At 33.7% G+C, this 27,602-nt stretch overlaps 1 protein-coding gene across 1 annotated transcript in view; it reads right to left on the minus strand.

Moving 5' to 3' along the window:
• LOC133327350 (protein quick-to-court) overlaps positions 1-18,270 on the minus strand; it is a 48,557-nt gene extending 30,287 nt beyond the window's left edge. The window contains exon 1 of the mRNA XM_061535913.1: positions 17,197-18,270. Coding sequence (XP_061391897.1) covers positions 17,197-18,270 — 1,074 coding nt within the window. The remainder of the gene's footprint in view (positions 1-17,196) is intronic.
• Between the last annotated feature and the right edge of the window lie 9,332 nt (positions 18,271-27,602).

Raw genomic sequence — 27,602 nt, forward strand, 5'->3', positions numbered from 1 at the left:
CCCTTGAAAAATCAATCTTTAAAAAATCCACGCCTTAGGTGGACCCTTGAAAAAATATTCTTTAAAAAATCCACGCATTAGATGGACCCTTGAAAAAATATTCTTTAAAAAATCCACGCCTTAGGTGGACCCTTGAAAAAATATTATTTAAAAAATCCACGCATATCCGATCCGAAAATTATGGTATTCTGAATTTTTATTTTCCATTTCCATAATTTATGGAAAATTTCCAATATTTATTAAACAGTTTTTCCGCATAGTAATCGATTTCCCTGTGTCTGTGTGTGTTCTTCATCTTCAATACTCCACATAGAAATGTTCCGCAGGTCATTGAACTTTTTTTAAGTTTGACCAAGTTTTATTCTCGTATTCCTCCTCGTTGTAGTTGTTGTTCTACAATTTTAAGTGGTTTTGATAGCTGTCAATTATTAATGCGTTTCTTTGGTGGTTTTTCGAGAACTTGGCAAGCAGATGTGTTTGAAAAAATAGCACAATTTTTAATAATTTTTTTATAAGAATTTATAAATAAAGGTTAATCATTTACCGTATATCTGATCTGTATTTCTTTTATTTTTTAAATAATTTTTTAAGATTGTGCTATATTTTTGCCCACAGCTGTTCACCTGTTCGCCACATCAACATTAATATTCATATTCTACTAGATGTCGATGTGAATGTAATGTTTGTATAGGTGGTTAGATATATAAATTCACATCCCCTAAATCACCCTCGCCGCCCCTCCGCATTTGTGGTCAAATAATATGTGTCACTTTACGACATTTTGAGGTAAAAGGTATTGACAAATACACCGTCAACTAGAATGTGACGATTGCGACAACGACGACGATGATGATGGTGGTGAAGAATAAAACCCCCTGAGTGTAACTAGGCAAGTAAGGCAAATAGCTATTGTAACCAATAACCAGATATCGGTTGCCAAGAATAGCAAACAATTGAAGGTGTATGAGAAAATAGCAAAAAAGAGAAAAATTGAAAACTCAATATTTAAACAAAATGGGACACCGAATTTGTTGTTTCATTTTAAAATGTTTTAGTTGCAAAAAAAATATAAACCACAATGTATTGTGGTGACAGGTATTGAATAATGATGATATGATGGTGATATGCCGACACAACAACAAAGGGAATAGTTTTTTGTTGTAGTTCGTAAAGGGAACTACATGTCAGATCTCACTTTCAATTTTGTAATAGAAAAATGTGTGGAGAAAAAAAAATATAATCTATTGTGCAGAGACGTGGATTTTTTAAAGAATATTTTTGGAGGGCCCGAAAACGCCTTGAATTTTTGAAGAATGTTTTCCAGGTCGGAAATAGGCGTGGATTTTCTAACTAATATTTTTCTCTGGTCTCTGGATTTTTGAAAGGCAATTTTTTGAGGTCCATAATAGGCGTGAATTTTTGAAAGGCTGTTTTTTGAGGTCCATAATAGGCGTGGATTTTTGAAAGGCAATTTTTTGAGGTCCATAATAGGCGTGGATTTTTGAAAGGCTATTTTTTGAGGTCCATAATAGGCGTGGATTTTTGAAAGGCTATTTTTTGAGGTCCATAATAGGCGTGGATTTTTGAAGACAATTTACCCCTATTATGGATCTCCAAAGGCTATTTTTAGAGGTCCATAATAGGGGTGAATTTTTTAATGAATATTATTTCGAGGTCTATAATATGCGTGTATTTTTAAAGAATACTTTTTGGACACCATATAAGGAGTGGATTTTGTAAAGAATAGTTTTAAAGTTTTAAGGGTCCATAAGAGGCGTGGATTATTTAAGAATATTTTCAAGTTTTAAGGGTCCATAAGAGGCGTGGATTTTTTAAAAATATTCTTCAAGTTTTAAGGGTCCATAAGAAGCGTGGATTTTTTAAGAATATTCTTCAAGTTTTAAGGGTCCATAAGAGGCGTGGATTATTTAAGAATATTTTTCAAGTTTTAAGGGTCCATAAGAGGCGTGGATTATGGTTTTTAAAGGATATTTGGTTTTTAAGGCCTGAAAAATATGGTTTAAAATATCTCCGCCTTCCTGAAGGCCTGAAAAATATGGTTTAAAATATATCCGCCTTCCTGAAGGCCTGAAAAATATGGTTTAAAAAATCTCCGCCTTCCTGAAGGCCTGAACATGTGGTTTAAAATATCTCCGCCTTCCTGAACGCCTGGAGAATATGGTTTAAAATATCTCCGCCTTCCTGAAGGCCTGAAAAATATTTTTTTAAAAAATCTACGCCTTCCTGAAGGCCAGAAAGATATGGTTTAAAATATCTCCGCCTTCCTTAAGGCCTGAAAAATATCATTTAAAATATCTCCGCCTTCCTGAAGGCCAGAAAGATATGGTTTAAAATATCTCCGCCTTCCTTAAGGCCTGAAAAATATGGTTTAAAATATCTCCGCCTTCCTTAAGGCCTGAAAAATACGGTTTAAAATATCTCCGCCTTCCTGAAGGCCTGAAAATTTTTTTTAAAAAATCTACGCCTGGGCTTGATAAAAAATATTCTTTAAAAAAATCTACGCCTTGGCTTGACTAAAAATATTCTTTAAAAAAATCTACGCCTTGGCTTGATAAAAAATATTCTTTAAAAAATCTACGCCTTGGCTTGATAAAAAATATTCTTTAAAAAATCTACGCCTTGGCTTGATAAAAAATATTCTTTAAAAAAATCTAAGCCTGGGCTTAAAAAAATATTCTTTAAAAAATCTAAGCCTGGGCTTGAAAAAATATTCTTTAAAAAATCTACGCCTGGGCTTGAAAAAAATATTCTTTAAAAAATCTAAGCCTGGGCTTGAAAAAATATTCTTTAAAAAATCTACGCCTTGGTGAAGTCAGGAAAAACTATTCTTAAAAAATCTACGCCTTGGTGAAGTCAGGAAAAAATATTCTTAAAAAATCTACGCCTTGGTGAAGTCAGGAAAAAATATTCTTTAAAAAATCTACGCCTTGGTGAAGTCAGGAAAAAATATTCTTTAAAAAATCTACGCCTTGGTGAAGTCAGGAAAAAATATTCTTTAAAAAATCTACGCCTTGTTTGGAGTCTTGAAAAAATATGCTTTAAAAAATCTACGCCTTGTTTGGAGTCTTGAAAAAATATTCTTTAAAAAAATCTACGCCTTGGCTTGATAAAAAATATTCTTTAAAAAAATCTAAGCCTGGGCTTAAAAAAATATTCTTTAAAAAATCTAAGCCTGGGCTTGAAAAAATATTCTTTAAAAAATCTACGCCTTGGTGAAGTCAGGAAAAAATATTCTTTAAAAAATCTACGCCTTGGTGAAGTCAGGAAAAAATATTCTTTAAAAAATCTACGCCTTGGTGAAGTCAGGAAAAAATATTCTTTAAAAAGCTACGCCTTGGTGAAGTCAGGAAAAAATATTCTTTAAAAAATCTACGCCTTGGTGAAGTCAGGAAAAAATATTCTTTAAAAAATCTACGCCTTGGTGAAGTCAGGAAAAAATATTCTTAAAAAATCTACGCCTTGGTGAAGTCAGGAAAAAATATTCTTTAAAAAATCTACGCCTTGGTGAAGTCAGGAAAAATATTCTTTAAAATATCTACGCCTAGGAAAGACCCTGAAAAAATAATTTAAAAAAAATATATGTCTTGTTTGGAGGCTTAAAAAGACTCCTCTAAAAAGTCTCCCTCCTTCAGCTCGTCTATAAAGATTCCCTTAGAGGTCGTCCATGACTTCTCTTAGCTCGTCTATGGCTTCTCATATGTGCCTTAATTTAATCATTTTTTTTTTTTTTTGTTTACATTCGTCGTGATTTTTGTTTTTTTTTGTTTGCTCACTGTGTAAATATGTCATTGCATAATTTGCAATTAGCAACACCATTCAAATTTAAATATACAATTTTTAATTATTTCGTTCATTTTTAAATTCCAAAAAAAAATCAAAATAATTTCAACTAATTACCATTTAATCGGAATCAAAAAAATCCACACACACCGAAATTCCGCTTCGCAATACTTTTTTTCTCTTACATGGTTTCTTTCACATTCCATTTAACGAATGGATGAATGGACGAACGAACCAAAAAAAAAAAATTGGCGTTAAAAACAATTCACTTTGAAATTAATTAGAAAATTGAAAAAAGAAAAAATTATCAAAAAAAAAACAAAACAATTTTCTTAAATATTTTTATTTTTCGCTTCGCTGATTTGTTGCTGCACTGTTGTTGGTTGCTGCAATGCTTTTTGGATGATTAAAAATTATTTTAATTTTTTTTTTTGTTATTATTTAAAAAAAATTTTAATTTTTAGATTGGTAAATTTTTTTCTGGATTTATTTTTTTTTTTTTTTTTGTTCGCAATTTTTTATTATTTTTTTTCTTCTTCTTAATTGTTTTTTTTTATTTAAGAAGGTGGTTGGATGTAGATGATGGTTGGTGGTTGTTGTTATGGTATTTGTTTTTTTTAATTTATTTTTGGCTAACTTGGCCCGTTGTGTGTTTTTTTATTCGTTTTTGGTATTTTTGTTGTTATGGATTTCAGTCGAGAGGTATGCTTTAGGTTTAAGTTTTGAAAAACAACTGAAGATTGCACCTGAATCAGAGGCTTGTTTAAGTCTTATGTGGCTTTTGCTTGTAATATGTTGTTCATGTTGTTGTTGTTGTTATAGTTTTTGTTGTTATTGTTGCTACTATGCATACTATTGTTGTTATTGCTTGTCGTGTTGTTGATTTTTTATTATTTTCTTTTTTATTTTTGTTTTCGCTTTGATTATTATTGCAATTGTAGTTAGGTTTTTTTTTGGTGTAGTAGTAGTGTGAATACGTGTGTGTATTTGTTGTTATATTTTGTTGTAGCACAAAAACAAATCTGTCAATATTTTTGTTATATAGTTTTCTGGTCTAGTACTACATGCAAAATTGAATGGCGCTGAGTGACTGCTACTACCACCACTACTACTACTTCTATGAGGAAGAAGAAGATTGCTTCTGTTGTTTATGGGTCTCTTGCTCATGCTCTTTCTATGCTAGTCCTGTCATGTCGTTTTTTGCATTCGTAATAATACACAAATGTAAATGTGTATTCATACATACACACATTTGTTTGTTATTATTGTGTATGGCAAAGCAATGTGGCGAAACATTGTGGGAAATGAAACATCGATTCTTTACTGTCGACTCGGACTGTCGTTTCATTTCCGCTTTGCTAATTTGGTAGTCAGTGTGGTCAACAAGCGAAATAAAAAAAGCAAATTTTTCGACGGATAAAAAATATCGCTTATTTATAAGGCGCAGATTTTTTAAAGAATGTTATTCTAGGGCCATTGTAGGCGTGGATTTTTTAAAGAATATTTTTCCATGACTTCGGTAAGGCGAATATTTTTTCATGGCAAGGCGTAGATTTTTTAAAGAATATTTTTCCACGTCTTCGGCAAGGCGTAGATTTTTTAAAAAATATTTTTTCATGGCAAGGCGTAGATTTTTTAAAGAATATTTTTTCATGGCAAGGCGTAGATTTTTTAAAGAATATTTTTTCATGGCAAGGCGTAGATTTTTTAAAGAATATTTTTTCATGGCAAGGCGTAGATTTTTTAAAGAATATTTTTTCATGGCAAGGCGTAGATTTTTTAAAGAATATTTTTTCATGGCTTCGGTAAGGCGTAGATTTTTTAAAGAATATTTTTCCATGACTTCGGTAAGGCGTAGATTTTTTAAAGAATATTTTTCCATGACTTCGGTAAGGCGTAGATTTTTTAAAGAATATTTTTCCATGTCTTCGGTAAGGCGTAGATTTTTTCCACGTCTTCGGTAAGGCGTAGATTTTTTAAAGAATATTTTTCCATGACTTCGGTAAGGCGTAGATTTTTTAAAGAATATTTTTCCATGACTTCGGTAAGGCGTAGATTTTGTAAAGAATATTTTTTCATGGCAAGGCGTGGATTTTTTAAAGAATATTTTTCTAAGGGACCACTAGAAGGCGTGGATTTTTTCAAGAATATTTTTTCGAAGACCACTACAAGGCGTGGATTTTTTAAAGAATATTTTTCTAAGGGACCACTACAAGGCGTGGATTTTTTAAAGAATATTTTTCCAGGCTTAAACAAGGCGTGGATTTTTTCAAGAATATTTTTCCAGGCTTAAACAAGGCGTGGATTTTTTCAAGAATATTTTTCTAAGGCCAACCAAGGCGTGTATTTTTTCAAGAATATTTTTTCTAAGGCCACCTAAGGCGTGGATTTTTTAAAGAATATTTTTCTAGGGCCATTATAGGCGTGTATTTTTTCAAGAATATTTTTCTAAGGCCAACTAAGGCGTGGATTTTTATATCCTTCACCACACTGTGGTACAGGGTATTATGTCTTTGTGCCCGAGATAGACACATAGTTCCTTTTGAGAATATACATAGAATCACTTTCTGAGTCCATTTATGCATGCCCCTCGCGTCCGTCTGTAGATGTTAAATTGTAAACAAAGTACAGGTCGCATTTATGATCCGATTTGGATGAAATTTGGCACAAGTCACTTATTTGGCCCAAGGACGAACCCTATTGAAATTGGTGAAAATCGGTTAAGATTTAGATGTAGCTCCTATATATATTTTCATCCGATATAGGCACCTAAGTCCCTATATATCTTTCGATTTGCGCCAAATTTGGCACAGGGTACTGAATTAGATCCAGAATGCTGTGTGTTAAGTTTTGTTAAAATCGGTTTAGTTTTAGATATAGCTCCCATATATATTTTCGTCCGATTTTATGTAAATGGTGCATCAAAGTCCCCATATATATCTTTCGATTTGCCCGAAATTTGGCATATCGTACTAAATTTAGCCTTGTGTGTTAAGTTTTGTTAAAATCGATTCTGATTTAGATATAGCTCTCATAAAGATTTTCGTCCGATTTTATGTAAATGGCGCACCAAAGTCCCCATATATCTTTGAATTTGGCATAGGGTACTGAATTAGGTTGAGAATGATGTGTGCTAATTTACGTGGAAATCGGTTCAGATTTAGATATAGCTCCCATATATATTTTCGTCCGATTTTATGTAAATGGTGTACTAAAGTCCCTATATATCTTTCGATTTTCACGAAATTTTGCATGGCGTACTAAATTAAGTCTAGTCAAATGATGAATGATGATGAACCTGAAAATCGGTTCAGATTTTGTTATAGCTCAAATATATATTTTCGTCCGATTTAATGTAAATGTTGCACCAAAATTCCTATATATCTTTCGATTACCACCAAATTTGTCATAGCGTACTGAATAGAGTCTAGAATAGGGTGTGTTAAGTTTCGAGAATATCGGTTCAGATTTAGATGTAGGTCCCACGTATATATTTTCGTCCGATTTTAGGTAAATGGTGCACCAAACTCCTAATGTTTGTCGGATTGATACGAAATTTAGCACAACGTACCATATATATTTCGTAGGGGTGTCTGATTGAGACTATAGTTTTAACAGTGCGGCATACTGAGTAGCGTGTATCAAGTTTGCTATAAATCGATTTCCATAAATGTGTCCCATTGTACGCAAACGATTCTAAATCTACCCGATTAAAATTAAATTTAGCATAGGTTGCAAAAAGGTGTATGTTCCTTCGAGGGAACATTGAACATTAGGATACATATCGACGCCTCCGAACCATAGTATGCTAAGTCGACTTTGCAATTTTTTAAATTTCTTTACGTTTTTAGATACCACGGTCCTTAATTTAAATTCACTGAAATTTTGGTAATCATCGGTAAATCCAAACCAAAGTTATAAGCAAAAATGTACTTAGCATGGCACGTACGATTAAAGAAACTTCCATACTTTGAAAGCTTCTACTGAAAAATTCACTTTTCAGACTTAGCATACTATGGTTCGGAGGCGTCGATATGTACAATATACATAAAGTGGTTAAGGGTATCATATAGGCGGTCCAGTCTGACTTTACTACTATCCTTACTGGATTTTAATAATTTTTGTTTTTCAAGATAAGGCGTATATTTTTCAATGATTTTTTTCAAGATTTATCTAACGGAATATACACTTCACTTCAGGATGGTTGGTAACAAATATACACATTTTTGTGGATATCCACATATTTTTTTATGGGCCAAAAAATAAAAAAGGGTCACGCCTTTGAACGTGTGAGAAAGAAATATCTCTTAAAAAATCTACGCCTTCAGTGACTTGAGGAAAAACATTTCCAGAAGATGCACGACAATAACCTCGATAATAGTATTTTTTTTAAAGAATTACCCCTTGTGACGGTCTTAAAAAAATATTTTTTAAATATTCCAAAAACCCGCACCTTTAAAAAAAGTATGACCACACACAAAAAATATTCTTTAAAAATTAAAAGTCTATTTATGTCTGAAAAATATTATTTAGAACACATTTACGTTTTTGATGGATCTTAAAAAATATTATTTAAGAAACTTCTGATTGGACCCTTAAAAATATTCTTTAACAAAAAGTGACACAGGGCTCAAACGGTCTCTTAAAAAAATCTTTAAAAAAGTTACGTCTTTGTTGATCCCTGGAAATATTCCAACCTCTTGTTGGACCTTCGAAAATAATATTCTTTAAAAAGTCCACCCTCCTGCGGATTATGGATAAACAATTAAAAAACGCTGTCTTCTATGGTTCTTGAAAAAATATTCTATAAACAATTGAATTTAATAATTGGTCTTAGAAAAATAGGTTTTGAAAATTATTTTCCTTTATTGGTGTCCATAGAATATTCTTTTAAAAATCTACGCTTTTAATCGCCCATGAAATATCCACAAAATTGGCATCACTGCTTACTTAATTATAATATCACTCTCTCCCTCTCTCTCTCTCTCTTATCATTCCTAGTACTCATCATATCATAGCAATATAAAATCCCACTTGTTCCGTTTTCTCAAATGGGGGTGGTAAACATGTTGCCAACTATAAAACATTTGTTTAAAGGATTTTATAGATTACACAATCTAAAAAAATATAAATAAACTAAACTATAATAACGACATTTATAAAAACAATCGCTCATTATTTGTAAACAAAAAAACTAGTTAAAAATCATGGCAATCCTGTTACCTGACAACTTTGCTCTCCATCAATCATTCCTACATTCCATTTCCAATTAGATTTTTCCCTCTCATTCTCACGTCAGGAAAAAAAATCTCTTTCCTCTATTAGTTAACAACATTTTTTACAAGGGTGGTAAAAAATGTGCTGCCACCTTTTCCCGAAAAAAATTATACTATTTTTTAGGTGGGAGTGTATGTGTGTGAGGGGGTATTTGTGAGCATGTTAAAAATCAACAACACAGCCAGATACGTTAAACACCACACAATACGGTTGTTGTATTGGATTAGTTTTGTTTACAGATTTCCAGAGGTTGATGTTACCCCAAACTTATGGGGCTTTACATACAATGATTGTCATGTGGGGGGTTATCATCATTATTATTATTATAAATAAAAAATAGTTATTGCGTATTTCCCACATGGTTTATTTTTGGTTTAGTGTGTAGCATGAGTAGGTCATGTCATATTGGTGGTTGTAATTCCCAAACCACCAGACAATTATGAGAATTTATTAGGAAATCACATCATCAGCCATATTTGTTATAAAGGGAAATAAAATGTTTAAATTATGAAATAAATTGTTTAAATTGAAAAAAAAAAATATTCTTTAAAAAATCCACGCCGTGTTTGAAGGCTTGAAAAAATATTCTTTAAAAAATCCACGCAGTGTTTGGAGGCTTGAAAAAATATTCTTTAAAAAATCCACGCCTTAGATGGACCTTGAAAAAATATTCTTTTAAAAATCGCGGATTTTAAAATATTCTTTTAAAAATCCACGCCTTTTATAGACCCGAAAAAATACTCTTTTAAAAATCCACGCCTTTTATAGACCCGAAAAAATACTCTTTTAAAAATCCACGCCTTTTATAGACCCGAAAAAATACTCTTTTAAAAATCCACGCCTTTTATAGACCCGAAAAAATACTCTTTTAAAAATCCACGCCTTTTATAGACCCGAAAAAATACTCTTTTAAAAATCCACGCCTTTTATAGACCCGAAAAAATACTCTTTTAAAAATCCACGCCTTTTATAGACCCGAAAAAATACTCTTTTAAAAATCCACGCCTTTTATAGACCCGAAAAAATACTCTTTTAAAAATCCACGCCTTTTATAGACCCGAAAAAATACTCTTTTAAAAATCCACGCCTTTTATAGACCCGAAAAAATACTCTTTTAAAAATCCACGCCTTTTATAGACCCGAAAAATACTCTTTTAAAAACCAACCCTTTTATAGACCCGAAAAATACTCTTTTAAAAATCCACGCCTTTTATAGACCCGAAAAAATACTCTTTTAAAAATCCACGCCTTTTATAGACCCGAAAAAATACTCTTTTAAAAATCCACGCCTTTTATAGACCCGAAAAAATACTCTTTTAAAAATCCACGCCTTTTATAGACCCGAAAAAATACTCTTTTAAAAATCCACGCCTTTTATAGACCCGAAAAAATACTCTTTTAAAAATCCACGCCTTTTATAGACCCGAAAAAATACTCTTTTAAAAATCCACGCCTTTTATAGAACCGAAAAAATACTCTTTTAAAAATCCACGCCTTTTATAGACCCGAAAAAATACTCTTTTAAAAATCCACGCCTTTTATAGACCCGAAAAAATACTCTTTTAAAAATCCACGCCTTTTATAGACCCGAAAAAATACTCTTTTAAAAATCCACGCCTTTTATAGACCCGAAAAAATACTCTTTTAAAAATCCACGCCTTTTATAGACCCGAAAAAATACTCTTTTAAAAATCCACGCCTTTTATAGACCCGAAAAAATACTCTTTTAAAAATCCACGCCTTTTATAGACCCGAAAAAATACTCTTTTAAAAATCCACGCCTTTTATAGACCCGAAAAAATACTCTTTTAAAAATCCACGCCTTTTATAGACCTCGAAAAAATATTCTTTAAAAAATCGCGGATTTTAAAATATTCTTTAAAAAATCGCGGATTTTAAAATATTCTTTAAAAAATAGCGGATTTTAAAATATTCTTTAAAAAATCGCGGATTTTAAAATATTCTTTAAAAAATCGCGGATTTTAAAATATTCTTTAAAAAATCTACGCCTTAGATGGACCCTTGAGAAAATATTCTTTAAAAAATCTACGCCTTAGATGGACCCTTGAGAAAATATTCTTTAAAAAATCCACGCCTTAGATGGACCCTTGAGAAAATATTCTTTAAAAAATCCACGCCTTAGATGGACCCTTGAGAAAATATTCTTTAAAAAATCCACGCCTTAGATGGACCCTTGAGAAAATATTCTTTAAAAAATCTACGCCTTAGATGGACCCTTGAGAAAATATTCTTTAAAAAATCTACGCCTTAGATGGACCCTTGAGAAAATATTCTTTAAAAAATCTACGCCTTAGATGGACCCTTGAGAAAATATTCTTTAAAAAATCTACGCCTTAGATGAACGCTTGAGAAAATATTCTTTAAAAAATCTACGCCTTAGATGGACCCTTGAGAAAATATCCTTTAAAAAATCTACGCCTTAGATGGACCCTTGAAAAAATATTTTTTAAAAAATCTACGCCTTAGATGAAACCTTGAAAAAATATTTTTTAAAAAATCCACGCCTTGTTTGGAGGCTTGAAAAAATATTCTTTAAAAAATCCACGCCTTGTTTGGAGGCTTGAAAATATATTCTTTAAAGAATCCACGCCTTGGTTGGAGGCTTGAAAAAATATTCTTTAAAGAATCCACGCCTTAGATGGACCCTTGAAAAAATATTCTTTTAGAAATCCACGCCTCTGATAGACCTTGAAAAAATATTCTTTTAGAAATCCACGACTCTTATAGACCCCGAAAAAATATTCTTTAAAAAATCCACGCCTCTTGCAGACCCCGAAAAAATATTCTTTAAAAAATCCACGCCTCTTGTAGACCCCGAAAAAATATTCTTTTAAAAATCCACGCCTCTTATAGGCCCAGAAAAAATATTCTTTAAGAAATCTAAGCCTCTTATAGACCTCAAAAAATATTCTTTAAAAAATCCACACCTATTATAGATCCGAAAAACATTCCACACCTGTATTGTCGCTAGAAAAATACTTATTAAAAATCTTCCCCTTAAAAAATATTTTTTAAATATTCATTTCGAATTTCCGTTACTGGTTTATTATTCAATAATTTTATTTTGAATTGAAAGTATTATTCAAATTATTTAGACTATACTTCTTGCATATTTCTTCATTTGCCATGTTCATGCAAATGCTATAAAAGGAAATGCAAATAAAGATTGTTTGAAATATAGAAAAAAAAATAGTTATGCATATCATCTTCGTCGTCAGCGTATCCATCCATCCGCAATCATAACATTTGCCAACTAGCAAACGAAGAATTATGCAAGCGTAACCATAAAGCATGAATGTAAGCCAAACCATACTTCCTTTTCAATTAGTAGTTGGCTTTTGTTGGCTTGTTATGGAAATACAAAAATGAGATGATTTACATTTAAACACACACATACAAACGGAATTGGTAATACACCCAGGCCATTCACTTTCAGTTCCATGTTGGGACTTAAAGAAGATGTGATGCAAGATGATAGAAGGGAAAGGTCATTGGCGTTATAAATATTATTTCAAAATTTTAAACCTGAAAGGGTCCAAGATTTATTTTTTAGATCCGGTCCAATCATGATCTTAGAAATCTTGGAGGCTTAAAAAATGTATTTAAAAATCTAAGCCTTGTTGGTGGATTGAAAAAATATTCTTTAAAAAATCTACGCTTTGTTGGAGGCTTACAAAATTTCTTTAAAAATCCAAGCCTTGTTGGCGGTTTGAAATAATATCCTTAAAAAATCTACGCCTTGTTTGAGGCTTGAAAAAATATTTTTTAAAAAATCTACGCATTGGTTAAACCACGAAAAAAATACTGTAAAAAATCTATGACAAAAAAATAATCTCAGAGATTTCTCTATCAAGCTAGAAATTTAAAAGAATCTGCTAAATTGTCAGTTTAACAATCCTTATTTAACCCGAAGGAATATATTTTCGTTTGCCTAAAATTGTTGTTATTTTATTTTACTTTTTTTTGCACTGCAGTTGGCCATTAATTCTAAACAAAGTTTGCCCAAAAAATAGTAGGCCAAATCGTGCATTTCAATAAACCTTTTCTAAGCCACATTGTTTGACTTGGCACCCGAAGTATTTTGACCGAAAAAAAAAACATAAACAAACATCCAAAAACATAAAGCACTTCCCTTTGCGCGAAAACGGATGTATTCATGGAGCAATGTTGTCAATGTGGCGATTTTTAAAGAATTTTTTATGAAGGTGTGGATTAAAAAAATGAAGGCAGGACTTTTTAAAAGAATTTATTTTCTTGAGAAGAAGATTTAAAAAATATATATTTGTAAAAAGTACAAGGTAAGATTTTTTTTAAAAAAATATATTTTTGTATATATTTTTTAAGAACTCAAAAAAATATTTTTTCAAGGACCATTAAGACTTTGATTTTTTAAAGAATATCTTCCCAATGACCATTACAGTCGTGAATTTCTAAACGAATATTTTCATAAGATATACAGTTGGGGATTTGTCAAAAGAACTTGTATTTTTTCAAGAATATTTTTAGAAGTAACAAGAAAGTGTGAATATTTCAAAGAAGAATTTTTTTAGGCGGAGATGTTTTAAACAATTGTTTTTAACATTCCAAAACAGACGTGAGGTTTTTTAAATATATTTTTCAGAGGTTACAGTTTTGTCGTAGAATTTTAAAAGAATAATTTCTCAAGGCTCAATAAAAACGTAGATTTTTTAAAGAGCAATTTCTCAAAGTCCAGTTGGTGTAGTTTTTTTTAAGGAATAATTTTTAAAAGAATAATTTTCGAGCCCGAATAAAGGCGTAGGTTTTTTAAAGAATAATTTTTGAGGCCCAATAAAGGCATAGTTTTTTAAAAGAAAACTTTTTCCTGACTTAACTAGTGCATAATTTATTTAAGGGGACACCTTTTGTTATTGTTTTTTGTAATAAAAGAAAAGCCCTTATTTCTGATGGAGGGCATTATAACTCCTCACTGGAACGTCGGAATCCGAAAATTCCAACGGTGTTAGAAAGAGTACATGTCTGGCTCTCGTATGAACTTCGCTCTAAAATTAACAATATGGCGGACCTTTGAAAAAATATTTTTGGAAAATCTGCGATTTTTACAAAATTAGGAAGATCTTCACCGATTGGCTTTATCCTAGTTCATACGATAGCTATACACTCACAGTGAAACGTGTAAAAATTTGGAATCCATTGGGTTATTAGTTTTTGAGTTATCGTGCCCGCCAATCGCAAAAGAGAAAAACGCGTTTAAAATTTGAGAAGCCCTTTAGCCGTCACTTGATGCTGACACGGCTATATCTTTAAGAGTTCTTGAGATTTTCACTTGAAATTTTGTAGGGACATTCTTGAATTAGTTTAGATTCGAATTAAATCAACAAAATTTTTGAAACCGAGAATGGGGGGGGGTCCCCTTATAATTTAAAGCTTATATCATATAGACCCTTTTGGGGGGAGGTACCAGAGGAGAGGACAGACGGGTCCTACCTTCGGACTGGATGTAGGCTCGGTAAAGATAATAGGTTGGGCAAACTTTGGTTCAAATCGGACATTTCATTCGTCTGACATTGGATTTATAAATATTGAAAATTTAACCCTATGGAAGATACCAGAAGGAGTCTTCGGACTTGATCTAGGCTTGGTAAAGATAATAGGTAGTACAAAGTTTGGTTCAAATCGGATAGTCCGTTCATATGATATTATAAAATGAATGTTTAGCACAATTTTAACCATTTCGGTACCGGAAGGAGTTGGCCGATATTCTCCATCTTCGAACTTGAACTAAGTTTGAAAGAAATATTAAGATATGCAAAGTTTGGATGAAATGGATTATTCCCTTCGAGACATTATTCCAGACGAACGGACATTTGTAAATCGACTTCAAAATTTCTGTAAAGGATTCGGTCCAAAGAAAAATGGGGTCTAAAACGAATATTTCGATGAGGCACATTTTCATCATTACCCATAAGGCTGAGGGTATAATATTTTTTTCGGTATAGATTGTTAAAAGTTTCAGGCATTAATTCTTTAAGAATTAAAAAAAAAACCAAGAATGAATTTGATTTTTACAAGCTATGTTTGCTTGGTTTTCATAGTAGGAGTATTATAGCTTTGTGTCGACCCAAGAGGTTGCAACACCTTTTAGTATACGGATCACCATATCTCGACTAGCTAAGTTGATCTAAACATGTGTGTCCGTCTGTATGACCAAATTTTGACCCCCTTCTTGTGTTTGGTAATGATAATTATTATTAGATTATTTTTGAAGGTCTCAAACAATGCAAGGATTTTTATTATTATTTTTAAAGGCAATATTTAACGGGTCAAATCAACTAATACATTTCTGTCCCGAGAAAACAAAATTCGGAAAATATGACATGTTAAGAAGGAGGAGCTGTTGACCTCTAATCGGTCAAAAGGTTGAAAATAACGCGAAATATAGTTCCGGGGAAAGTCAGAGTTCCATGGTAATTTTGTAGTGTATCATATGGTCGGCCCTGTCCTACTATACTGCTCTGTTCTCTGGTCTTAAAATATATATTTTCAGGCTTTAATTTCTTTCAAAATATATGTAAAGTCAAAACAAATCGGTTTTCATTTAAAACATATGTATACCCTTCACCACACTGTGGTACAGGGTATTATGTCTATGTGCATATGTTTGTTTGGTTCCCTTTGAGAATATGCATATAATCACTTTTTAAGTCGATTTATTCATGTCCGTCCGTCTGTCCATGCTAAATTGTAAACAAAGTACAGGTCGCATTTATCATCCGATTTGAATGAAATTTGGCACAGCTCATTTATTTGGCCCAAGGACGAACCCTATTGAAATTGGGAAAAATCGGTTCAGATTTAAATATAGCTCCGATTTAAGTCCCTATATATCTTTCGATTTGCACGAAATTTGGCACAGCGTAATGAATTAGGCCTAGAATGATATGTGCTAAGTTTCGGAAAAATCGGTACAGATTTCCATATAGCTCCTATATATTTTCGTCCGATTTAATGTAAATTGTGCACCAAAGTCCCTAAATATCTTTCGATTTGCACGAAATTTGGCATTGCGTACTGAATTGAGTCTAGAATGATGTGTGGTGGTAAGTTTCGGAAAAATCGGTTCAGATTTCGATATAGCTCCCATTACATAAATGGTGCAGCAAACTCCTAATATTTTTGCGATTAACACGAAATTTTTCACAACGTATCAAATTGAGACTGAGATGCAGATGCAGCCATAGCTTCCATATATATTTCGACCGGGCGTCTGATTGAAATTAATTGTTTTACAGTGCGGCGTACCGAATATCAGTTTTGATATAAATCGTTTTCCATAAATTTGTCCCATGGTACGCAGACGACTCTAAATCTGCCCGAATGAAATTAAATTTAGCATAGGTTGATGAAAGGCATGGGTAGGTTCTTTCGAGGGAACATTGACATGCAATTGTAAGGATACATATGTACAATATACCCAAAGTGGTGAAGGGTATCATATAGTCAGTCCAGTCCGACTTTACTACTTTCCTTTCTTCATCATCAGTATAAAACAACAGGCTTGTATGAACAAAATTGCACTGTGAGTTGTTTTACGAGATATTTATCCACTTCTCACTCTTTTACAAAAAAATTGACATCACTGTTCTCAATCCTTTAAAAAATTGTCCACATCTGGTTGGTGGCTACCCCACCCTTATTTTCCACACACACACACACACAAAAAACAAGAACTCACAAAAAACCCAAACAATCATAAAAATCCACTACGAAAAACACGATAAAAACAAACCCCAAGATAAGAAGGGTAGGTGGGATGGTTAAAGGGCTGCTCGTGGCAAAGGCGAAAACAAAAGTGGAACAAACAAACCATTTTGCAGGACGAGGCAAAAAAACAACAAAAATTCGTAGATAGTTATGGAGTTGCTCCTCTTTTTTGCAACAACAGCAATTACCACGAAAATACACCAACACTTTTTTTGCCAAGAAAATCAATAGTCAACTCGAAACTCCGCAGCAGAAACAAAAAAAGGAGGACATGGACAAGAGTTTATGTAACTCCAAAAAGGACGACGAGAATTAAAATTTTTTATCGATAAAAAAATCTTGAGGAAAACTTACCATTTTCTGAATATCCTGTTGGAGGTCGCCATTAATGATTCCATCTGTTGTTGATGTGCCTGTTCCTGGTGTCGTTGTTGTTGTCGATGTTGCTGATGATGATGCAGTGGTTGAAGTTGGTGACGATTGTTTATCCATGTTTGTTTTTATTGTGGATTTTATTGATTGATGATCCTTTGCATCGATTGTATCCTTTTTATTATAGATTTGTTCCTCTTGTTGTCCATTGTGGGCTCCTGGTGTTAGAAGATTATTTTTTGTATTTCCTTTTTGGTTCTCCGTTATGCCTGCGGTTCGTCGCTGGTCGCCTTCCGTTGTTTTCTGATTGGAATATTTGAAATTTTTACGCAAGGATAATGACCGTTCCAATGTTGCATCCGTTGAAGGTTCCTTCGGCTTCTGCTGAGTGATTAAAGCCAGTTTATGCCGTACGTTTTGGAAACGACCACCGGTTCTGTTAACGTTTGCTGGCGTTGTGTTGTTGTGGGAGGTTTCTGCAGTGCATTCCACCCCTGCTGCCATCGTCGTTGACGACGACGATGATGAAGTTTCATTTGCCACAGGTTCCATAATGAGCGACGTTGTTGCTAAATTGGATTTATTGCCAGGCATGCGCATTGGAACATCACCAACACCACCAGAGGAAATGTTACGGCAATTGTCACAGTTATGGTTATTGTGGCCGTTGTGAACACCTCTGGAATGGAACGTATTTCTTCGGTTGGTCCAAATTGTTGCCAATGGATATGGAATTTTCGTTTTAGTCGTTGAGTGTTGAGCCAAGGCAGATAACGGACGTCTTGGTGAAACGTAAGGTGTTGCTGCTCCTGCTGTTGTTGTTGTTTGCAATGCCGTTGCAGGTCTACGTGGTATGGTTGCAACAAAATAAGTTTTTTGGTAATTCTCTTCGCCAGCAATTAGGGTCTCTTTACTACTACCACGACTTAGGCTACCCGAAAAATTCTCTTCCAGCTGTGAACTTTTAAAGACAACAGTTCGATGGTCTATTTGTGGATATGACGTTGCTCGATATGAGGATAGTGTTGCTGTCAATGATGATGATGATGACATCATAGTGTAGAACTAATTTGGTAACTGGAAGGAAAAGAAAAAAACGGGAAAAAAATTAAACAAAATATTGGAGGTAAAGGGTGCAACAGCTGCCAAGGTTTCGGGATGACCTTGGCAATAGAATTTTTTTTATTGTAATACAAATATTTGTTTAGGTCTCATATCATCCCATATCATGGAAAAATATTTGTACAGATGTGAAAACAATTTTCTTCTGGAATGTGCAACCCACGGGCACCGAAATTTTATTCTGTGAGTCTAACAAGAATCTGAACTCTTCTGAGAGTCACAGGGACCTCAGATTTTTTTTCTTTTGTAGAAAAGCCAGTAAGGAAAGTAGTAAAGTCGGACTGGGGCGGCTATATATACCCTTCACCACTTTGGGTATATTCTACATATGTATCCTAACAGACGACGCATTTTTGTAATTTATATCTGAACCGATTTCGGGGAAACTTGCCAGAGACTAATTTATATTAGTACGTTATACATCAGTACGTTGTGTTAATCGGCATAGCTATGGATCTTTTCACGAAGCTTAACAACATCATTCTAGACTTAATTCAGTACCCTATAACGAAATTAGTGCAAATCGAAAGATATATAGGTACTTTGGTGCACCATTTACCTAATATCTAAATCTGAACCGATTTTCAAAAAACTTAACACACGTCATTCGAGACTCAATTCAGTACACTGTGCAAAGTTTTGTATTTACATAAAATCTGACAACACTATATATGGGAGCTATATCTATAATTGAACCAATTTTCACGAAACATAGCACACATCATTCTGGACTCAATTTGGTACCCTTTGCCAAATTTCGTACAAATCGAAAATATATATGGGAGCTTTATCTAAATCTGACCCGATTTTCACGAAACTTTGCACACATAATTCTAGACTTAATTCAGTAGGCTATGCCAAAATTCGTGCAAATGAAAAGATTTCCAGGGACTTTGGTGCACCAATTACCTAAAATCGGTCGAAACTATATATGGGAGCTATATCTAAATCTGAAACTTAGCACACATTATTATCGACACAATCCAGTACGCTATGCCAAATTTCGTGCAAGTCAAAAGATTTCCAGGGACTTTAATGAACTATTTACCTAAAATCGTTCGAAACTATATATGGGAGCTATATCTAAATCTGAACCGATTTTCATTAAACTTTTCACACATCATTCTAGATTTAATTCAGTACGCTATGACAAATTTCGTGCAAATCGAATAATTTTCAGAGACTTTGGTGCACCAATTACATAAAATCGGACGAAAATATATATGGGAGCTATATCTAAATCTGAACCGATTTTCGCGAAACTTTGCACACATCATTCTATGCTTAATTTAGTATGCTGTGCCAAATTTCGCGCAAATCGAAAGATATATAGGGTCTTTGGTGCACAATTTACCTTAAATCGGACGAAGATATATATAAGAGCTATATCCAAATCTGAACCGATTTTCACGAAACTTTGCACACATCATTCTAAACTTAATTCAGTACTCTATGCCAAAATTCGTGCAAATGAAAAGATTTCCAGGGACTTTGGTGCACCAATTACCTAAAATCGGGCGAAACTTTATATGGGAGCTATATCTAACTCTGAACCGATTTTCATGAAACTTAGTACACATTATTATAGACACGATCCAGTACGATATGCCAAATTTCGTTCAAGTCAAAAGATTTCCAGGGACTTTAATGAACTATTTACCTAAAATCGGGCGAAGCTATATATGGAAGCTATATCTAAATCTGAGCCGATTTTCACGAAACTTTGCACACATCATTCTAGACCAAATTTCGTGCAAATCGAAGGATATATAGGAACTTTGGTACACCATTTACATTAAATCGGACGAAAATATATATGGGAGCTATATCTAAATCTGAACCGATTTTCGCGAAACTTTGCACATCATTCTAGACCTTATTCATTACGCTGTGCCAAATTTCGTGCAAATCGATATTTAGGGACTTTGAACCATTTACCTTAAAATCAGACGAAATTATATATATGGGAGCTATATCTAAATCTGAACCGATATTTCCCAATTTCAATAGGATTCGTCCTTGGGCCAAACAAATGAACTGTGCCAAATTTCATCCAATTCGGATAATAAATGCGGCCTGTACTTTGTTTACAATTTAACATGGATAGACGGACGGACATGCATAAATCGACTTATAGGGTTTGGAAGCATAAAAATATTCTTTAAAAAATCTACGCCTTGTTTGGGGCTTTGCGGCTTACAAAAAATATTCTTTAAAAAATCTACGCCTTGTTCGGGGCTTTGGGGCTTACAAAAAATATTCTCTAAAAAATCTACGCCTTGTTTGGGGCTTACAAAAAATATTCTTTAAAAAATCTACGCCTTGTTCGGGGCTTTGGGGCTTACAAAAAATATTCTCTAAAAAATCTACGCCTTGTTTGGGGCTTACAAAAAATATTCTTTAAAAAATCTACGCCTTGTTTGGGGCTTTGGGGCTTACAAAAAATATTCTTTAAAAAATCTACGCCTTGTTTAGGGCTTTGGGGCTTAGAAAAAATATTCTTTAAAAAATCAACGCCTTGTTTGGAGGCTTGAAAAAACATTCTTTAAAAAATCTACGCCTTGTTTAGGGCTTTGGGGCTTAGAAAAAATATTCTTTAAAAAATCAACGCCTTGTTTGGAGGCTTGAAAAAATATTCTTTAAAAATCTACGCCTTGTTTGGAGGCTTGAAAAAATATTCTTTAAAAAATCTACACCTTGTTTGGAGGCTTAAACAAATATTCTTTAAAAAATCTACGCTTTGTTTGGAGGCTTAGAAAAATATTCTTTACGCTTTATATAAAACTTGGAAAAATAAGTTTAAAAAATACACGCCTAAGGATAGGCATTGAAAATATATATTTAAAAAATCCACGCCAATTTGTAGACTATTTAAGAAATATACAAAATTGGCAAATAGGTGATTAGCAAAAAAAAAACACCTTTTCTATATTTGATTTTTGTAGCCATTCAATGTTCGTTTTCGCCCTGTGATCATTGTCTTTGCTATTGATCTAATGGCGACATCTACATTTCGCCACATTTGAAGTATGCCGCCGCTACGTCACAATTTAATGGGTTTTGTACTTTCATACCTATACTTAACCTACTAGGAAAGCCTCAAATTGATCCTAATCACCAGGTCTAAAGATTTTAACAAATATTTTGTTAGCCTAGGAAAATGTAAAGGTTATTCTAAATCTCTATCTCTATATAAATATAAAAATTACGTATATGTTCGTGATCGCTAAACTCAAAAACTACTGCACCGATTTTGACCAAATTGTATGTACAGGCACTATGGGGTGTGAGGAGTGTTTCTGTGTAGTTTGAAGTTCATCCGACAGATGGCGCAATATTTAGTTTTGTGTTTTTGCAACGTAACTCAAGAACTACTGCACCGATTTTGACCACATTTTATGTATTTGCTCTATGGGGCGTGAGGAGTGTTTCTCGTGTAATTTTAAGTTCGTCCCACAGATGGCGCGCTATATAGTTTCTTGGTGTTTTACCCGAATAGACATTGGGTGCAAAAATGATGCAATTCTGATAGGGCAAAACAACGTTTGCCGTGTCTGCTAGTATTATATAAACACTAGATTGTGTGTGTGTTTTGAGGCCTGCACTTTTTTGCTATTTCTTAAATACATTTACATTTTTAAAATTTTTCAAAAACTGGGCTCAAAAATATTTTTTACTAAATGATTTTTAATAATAAAAAAATGTATATTTTACTGGGTTGAACATATGTTTGTATGGGTTAAACGCATGTAACATATGACCAGGACCTTATGAGTTATTTTATCCTCTCAAAACCGAGAATACCTGATTACAAACACTTCGGTAGAAATATGTGGCCTGGGTCATGAATATTGATCTTCAACATCTTAAAAAGGAAATTTCTATAATAGGCAGACTTCTTATTTAAAGACTATATAAAAATATAGACCTATGTTCACCATTATCATATTTTTCCAGGAGTCATCCATAGGTCTAGATTTATTTAAAATACATATCACATTATGAAGAATGACAGAATCACAGGGAGAGCATATGGAGGTTTACACAAACATTTAAAACTAATCGATCTATTTACACACACCACACCAAATTTAAAAAAAGTGATTGAACTCCCAGCTAATAACTTTATTAATTTCTATATACTTTTTTCAAAAAACTATTTGAAATTTAATATTTCCACATTTCTATAAAAGAAACCAACAACAAAAACATTTATACCATGAAATTCCACATCTAATATTTCTTTTGCGGCATTTCTTTCAGTTGTTACTTTTTTTCAGTTTTTATTTTTTTTTTTTTTTTTTTTGCTTTTATTTTCCATTGACTGCACAGCAATAGCAACAATAACCACAACAACAACATCGAAAACAATTAACAAATTATGTTATTTGCCATAATTACTAAAGTAAATTAATTGCACACAGACACAAAAAATCGCTAAGCGGGATTCGAACCCAATGAAATGCCTCAGGAGGTAGCAACATTTTTGCCACATGCCACTCAGCCACTGAGTGAAATGTAAGTGGCCGGGTGGCGAAGTGGTGGTAAACATCGAATTTGCCATAAAAGGCATTTGAAATGAAACAATCATATATTGTTTCGCATTTTTATATATATAGACATATAAACATATTTTCGATATATATGTGTGTGTTATTATGTATTGACGCGTGTAAACTTTACTTTCATTGTTAATCATAGAAGAGTTGCAAATAAAATAGATAAGAGAAGTAAGGTGGAGTCAGAGTTGGGAGATTAGAATTGATAAAATATGTTAAGATCAGGGAAAACACTTTAGAAAGTTTTATAGAAGAGGTTTTAAGTGCAGAAAAGGTTTTAAGTACAGAATAACTTAATAGGATCTACCATATATTTTGAGCACTGTAGAAAAAAAAACTGAGATCCAAGGGTCAAAAATCTGAGACCACCTGATTCGCAAACAGTTTGTCTAAAATAAAAAATTGTGAAATCGAAAATATTTATACCCTACACAACTATGTTGTCAGGGTATTATAGCAGCCCCAAGAGTTTGTAACGCCGCGAAATATAGGTCCTAGACCCACCTTTAAGTATACCGATCGTCATATCTCCACTAGCTGAGTCGATCTAAACATGTGTCCATCTTCTATGGACGATCAAAAGGACATGAAATCATCCTCTAGACGAGCTGAAGGTCAGAACGTCTCCTATGGAGGGCCAAAAAGTCAGAATATCGTCTACAAATGAGATGAAGGGCAGGGAGTCTTCTATATACAAGGCTTAAGGGCTGGGAGTTTTATATGGTCGAGCTGAAGGATGGAGGATCTTCTATAGACGTGCAGAAGTACATGGAAGGATTTTTTATTTTTTCAAGGTCCTAGGGAAGAAGATCCATCATAAGCTTGGATTTTTATACCCTACACAACTATGTTGTCAGGGTATTATAGCTTTGTGCAGCCCCAAGAGTTTGTAACGCCGCGAAATATTGGTCCTAGACCCACCTTTAAGTATACCGATCATATCTCGACTAGCTGAATCGATCTAGGAATGTGTGTCCGTCCGTCTATCCATTATAATTTGTAAACACGATACAGGCCACAGTTATGGACCAATCTTCACGAAATTTTGCATGTAGGATGGGTTCTAGCCAATGAAGACCCCTATTGTTTTTGGGTAAAGATCCGTTAATATTTAGAGGATGAAATGGACCAAAAACATTATTTTTGAATGATTTTCTGGTCGCTCCAGAGGCCGCTATTATGGCCCAAACATTACGAATTTTTACATGTTTTTATAAAGATCGGCCAATATTTAGCGGGTCAAATGGACCCTGACTTTTGTGTGAAAAATGACAATTTTTTTATTCTATAGCGTATATATTTACTCCTGAAGGACATATACCCAAGAAGTTGATAGTATATCCTAGAGAAGTGTTTGACCTTTAAATTCACACCAATTATATAGTCGTATGTACTCGGATGTGGGAGTTACACTTAAATATTTATAGGTGCTTACGTACAATTACCACACTAGAAGGCGAAAATATAGCGCTGATCGCTTTGAAATTTTCCGTGAGGAAATCGGTATGGTCAAGGACAACGCCTATAATTTTCGGTGATGATCAGATTATAATATTGGGATGAAGTGGACCGAAAACTTAATTTGTTGGATATATCTGTAGGCCACAATTGAAATCGAACATCACAACACAACCCCCGGTAAAAGGAATCTGAACAAGTACTGAATTTTAGTATCATTTGTTGACCTCTAGTCGGTCAAGAGGGTGCAAATATCGCGAAATATTGTCCAAGCTCAGAATATAGAATCAAACAAAGTTAGATTTCCCTGGATGTTGTGTAGGGTATCAAATGGTCGGCTCCGTCCGTCTACACAGCTCCGCTCACTGGTTCTTGTATAGAAAAAAAATTAGGAAAAATTCGGAATTATTGCTATAACAAATTCTGAAACCCTTGGGTTGGACATTTTTCCCGTAAAAACATTTTTGAGACACTTGGGTCGGATATTTTTTCAATAGAAAAAAAATCTGAGTTTATTAGTTCTGAAAAAATATCCGACCCAAGGGTGTCAGAATTTTTTCTATAGAAAAAAAAATACGAAAAAAATCTGAGACACTTGGGTTGCATATTTTTTTCTATAGAAAAAATCTGAAACCCTTGGGTCGCTAATAGACTGCCTTCAGCTCGTCGCTAATAAACTGCCTTCAGGTCGTCTATAAAAGACTCCCTTCAGGTCGTCTATAAAAGACTCCCTTCAGCTCGTCTATGAAAGACTCCCTTCAGCTCGTCTATAAAAGTCTCCGCTCAGCTCGTCTATGAAAGACTCCGCTCAGCTCGTCTATGAAAGACTCCGCTCAGTTCGTCTATGAAAGATACCTCTCAGTTCGTCTATGAAAGACTCCGCTCAGCTCGTCTATGAAAGACTCCGCTCAGCTCGTCTATGAAAGACTCCGCTCAGCTTGTCTATGAAAGACCCCGCTCAGCTCGTCTATGAAAGACTCCGCTCAGCTCGTCTATGAAAGACCCCGCTCAGCTCGTCTATGAAAGACTCCCTTCAGCTCGTGTATGAAAGACTCCCTTCAGCTCGTGTATGAAAGACTCCCTTCAGCTGGTCTATAAAGACTACATCCAGATTGTCTATAGAGACTCTCTCTGCTTGTCAGTTTTTCTAAGCATTTTTAATTTTTATAAATTTTTGCATCTTTCAAAATCCTTGCAAAACATTTTCACAATTTTATGCGTGTGTGTGTTTGTTTATGTACTAATGTGGTGGGCACATGACATAAACATTCAGACGTCCAGGTGAGATATCATGTAACCACTTAGTGGTAATAGAGCGTCTAACATTAACAACAACAGCAACAACATATCTTAGACGACATTTAAGCCGGTTAACGCCACTTCTTGACTTTTGAACATGGCGATTATTTCATTGAAGTTTCCACACAGAGCAGAGGCGAGTTGAATGACTGACTCGATGGCTGGCTGGCTGGGATGGTTGGCTGGTCGGCTGGTCGGCTATCGTTTACCATAATTCACTCATAACTAAGTAGTTAGCGGAATTAAGTAACCGGTTTAAGTAAATCACTTGTGTATGTTTGTATTAATTTATTTATGTTTGTAATTGACAAAGATGGCATAACACCATGGAAGATAAGAAGTTTCTTAGAGAGGCATTTTTTTTAATTAGAAATGTGTCAAATTTTAAAATTTAATTGGAGCACGTTTGGAAGATATTCAACAGTTATAGAAAAAAATGATGTGGAGGCAAATCAGGTGAAATAGAAAAAAACATCCATATGTCAGAATAGAAGTTAATTAAGAGATTATCATTATGTAGGTCATCACTTGCCGGAGCCTCAGTTGTAGATATAAATTTTTCTAACGGTGCCTCAATTCTATGCCACCGAATTTTTGTCAAGAATTTCCAAATCATTAGCGCAGCATTGCCCTCCAAATTCGAAACTTTGTATGGTCAGCAAAATGTTGATATTTCAAACCTTGTTTACTTTTATGTTTAGCTTTTTTATTTTTTTTAATTTTGGTTTTCAAGGTTTTTTCTATTCGATAGCTTGGCAAGTTCTTTTTCATTTTGGCCAAACAAAGTCACAACGAAAACAAAGACTTAACAACATTGCACAAAAAAAAAACAAAGTAAATTGCTTAATTGTCTATAAACGCTCGATTTAAGTATAATTTCACTTTTAAACGAAACAAAAAACGTTTGTTTTCTGTTTCACCGAAGTCTTTCCGGTCGTATTCTTTTGATGTTACTTTCTTTGTCTACTGTAATAAGTGATCTGCTGGAGAGCAGGGATGGGAGTACTAATATGGAAAATATTTAGTTTAACAATATTTTTGTTAAAAGTAAGCTTTGTAAAGTAAAGCTATGTCAAAAGCGTGACTTTTTATACCCTTCACCACACTGTGGTACAGGGTATTATGTCTTCGAGCATATGCTTGTAATAGGCAAAAGGAAACGAGATAGACAAATCACTTTATAAGTCGATTTATGCATGTCCGTCTGTCCGTCTGTCCATGTTAAATTGTAAAGAAAGTACAGGCCGCATTCTTGATTCGAATTGGATGAAATTTGGCACAGCTCATTTATTTGATCCAAGGACGAACCCTATTGAAATTGGGAAAAATCGGTTAAGATTTAGATATAGCTCACATATATAATTTCGTCCGATTTTTGGTATATAGTGCATCAAAGTCCCTATATATCCTTCGATTTGCACGAAACTTGGCATAACGTACTGAATTAAGTCTAGAAAGATGTGTGTTAAATTTTGTGAAAATCGGTTAAGACTTAGATATAGCTCCCATATACATTTTCGTCCGATTTTAGGTATATGGTGCCCCAAAGTCCCTATATATCTTTCGATTTGCACGAAATTTGGCATAGCATACTGAATTAAGTCTAGAACTATGTGTGCTAAATTTCGTTAACATCGGTTCAGATTTATATATACATAGCTCCCAATTATATGTTCCTCAGAATTTAGGTAAACAGTGCACCAAAATCCCTACCTATTCTTCGATTTGCACGAAATTTGGCATAACGTACTAAATTAAGCCAAAAACGATGTGTGGTAAGTTTCATAAAAATCGGTTCAGATTTAGTTATAGCTCCCATATATATTTTCGTCCGATTTTATGTAAATGGTGCCCCAATGTCTCTATATATATTTCGATTTGCACGAAATTTGGCATAGCGAACTGAATTATGTCTAGAACGATGTGTGTTAAATTTCGTGAAAAACGGTT

Source organism: Musca vetustissima, unplaced genomic scaffold (genome assembly GCF_032173495.1).
Source record: "Musca vetustissima isolate MV318-11 ecotype Yass unplaced genomic scaffold, APGP_CSIRO_Mvet_v1 utg6571, whole genome shotgun sequence".
In the NCBI taxonomy this organism is placed as follows: Eukaryota; Metazoa; Arthropoda; class Insecta; order Diptera; family Muscidae; genus Musca; species Musca vetustissima.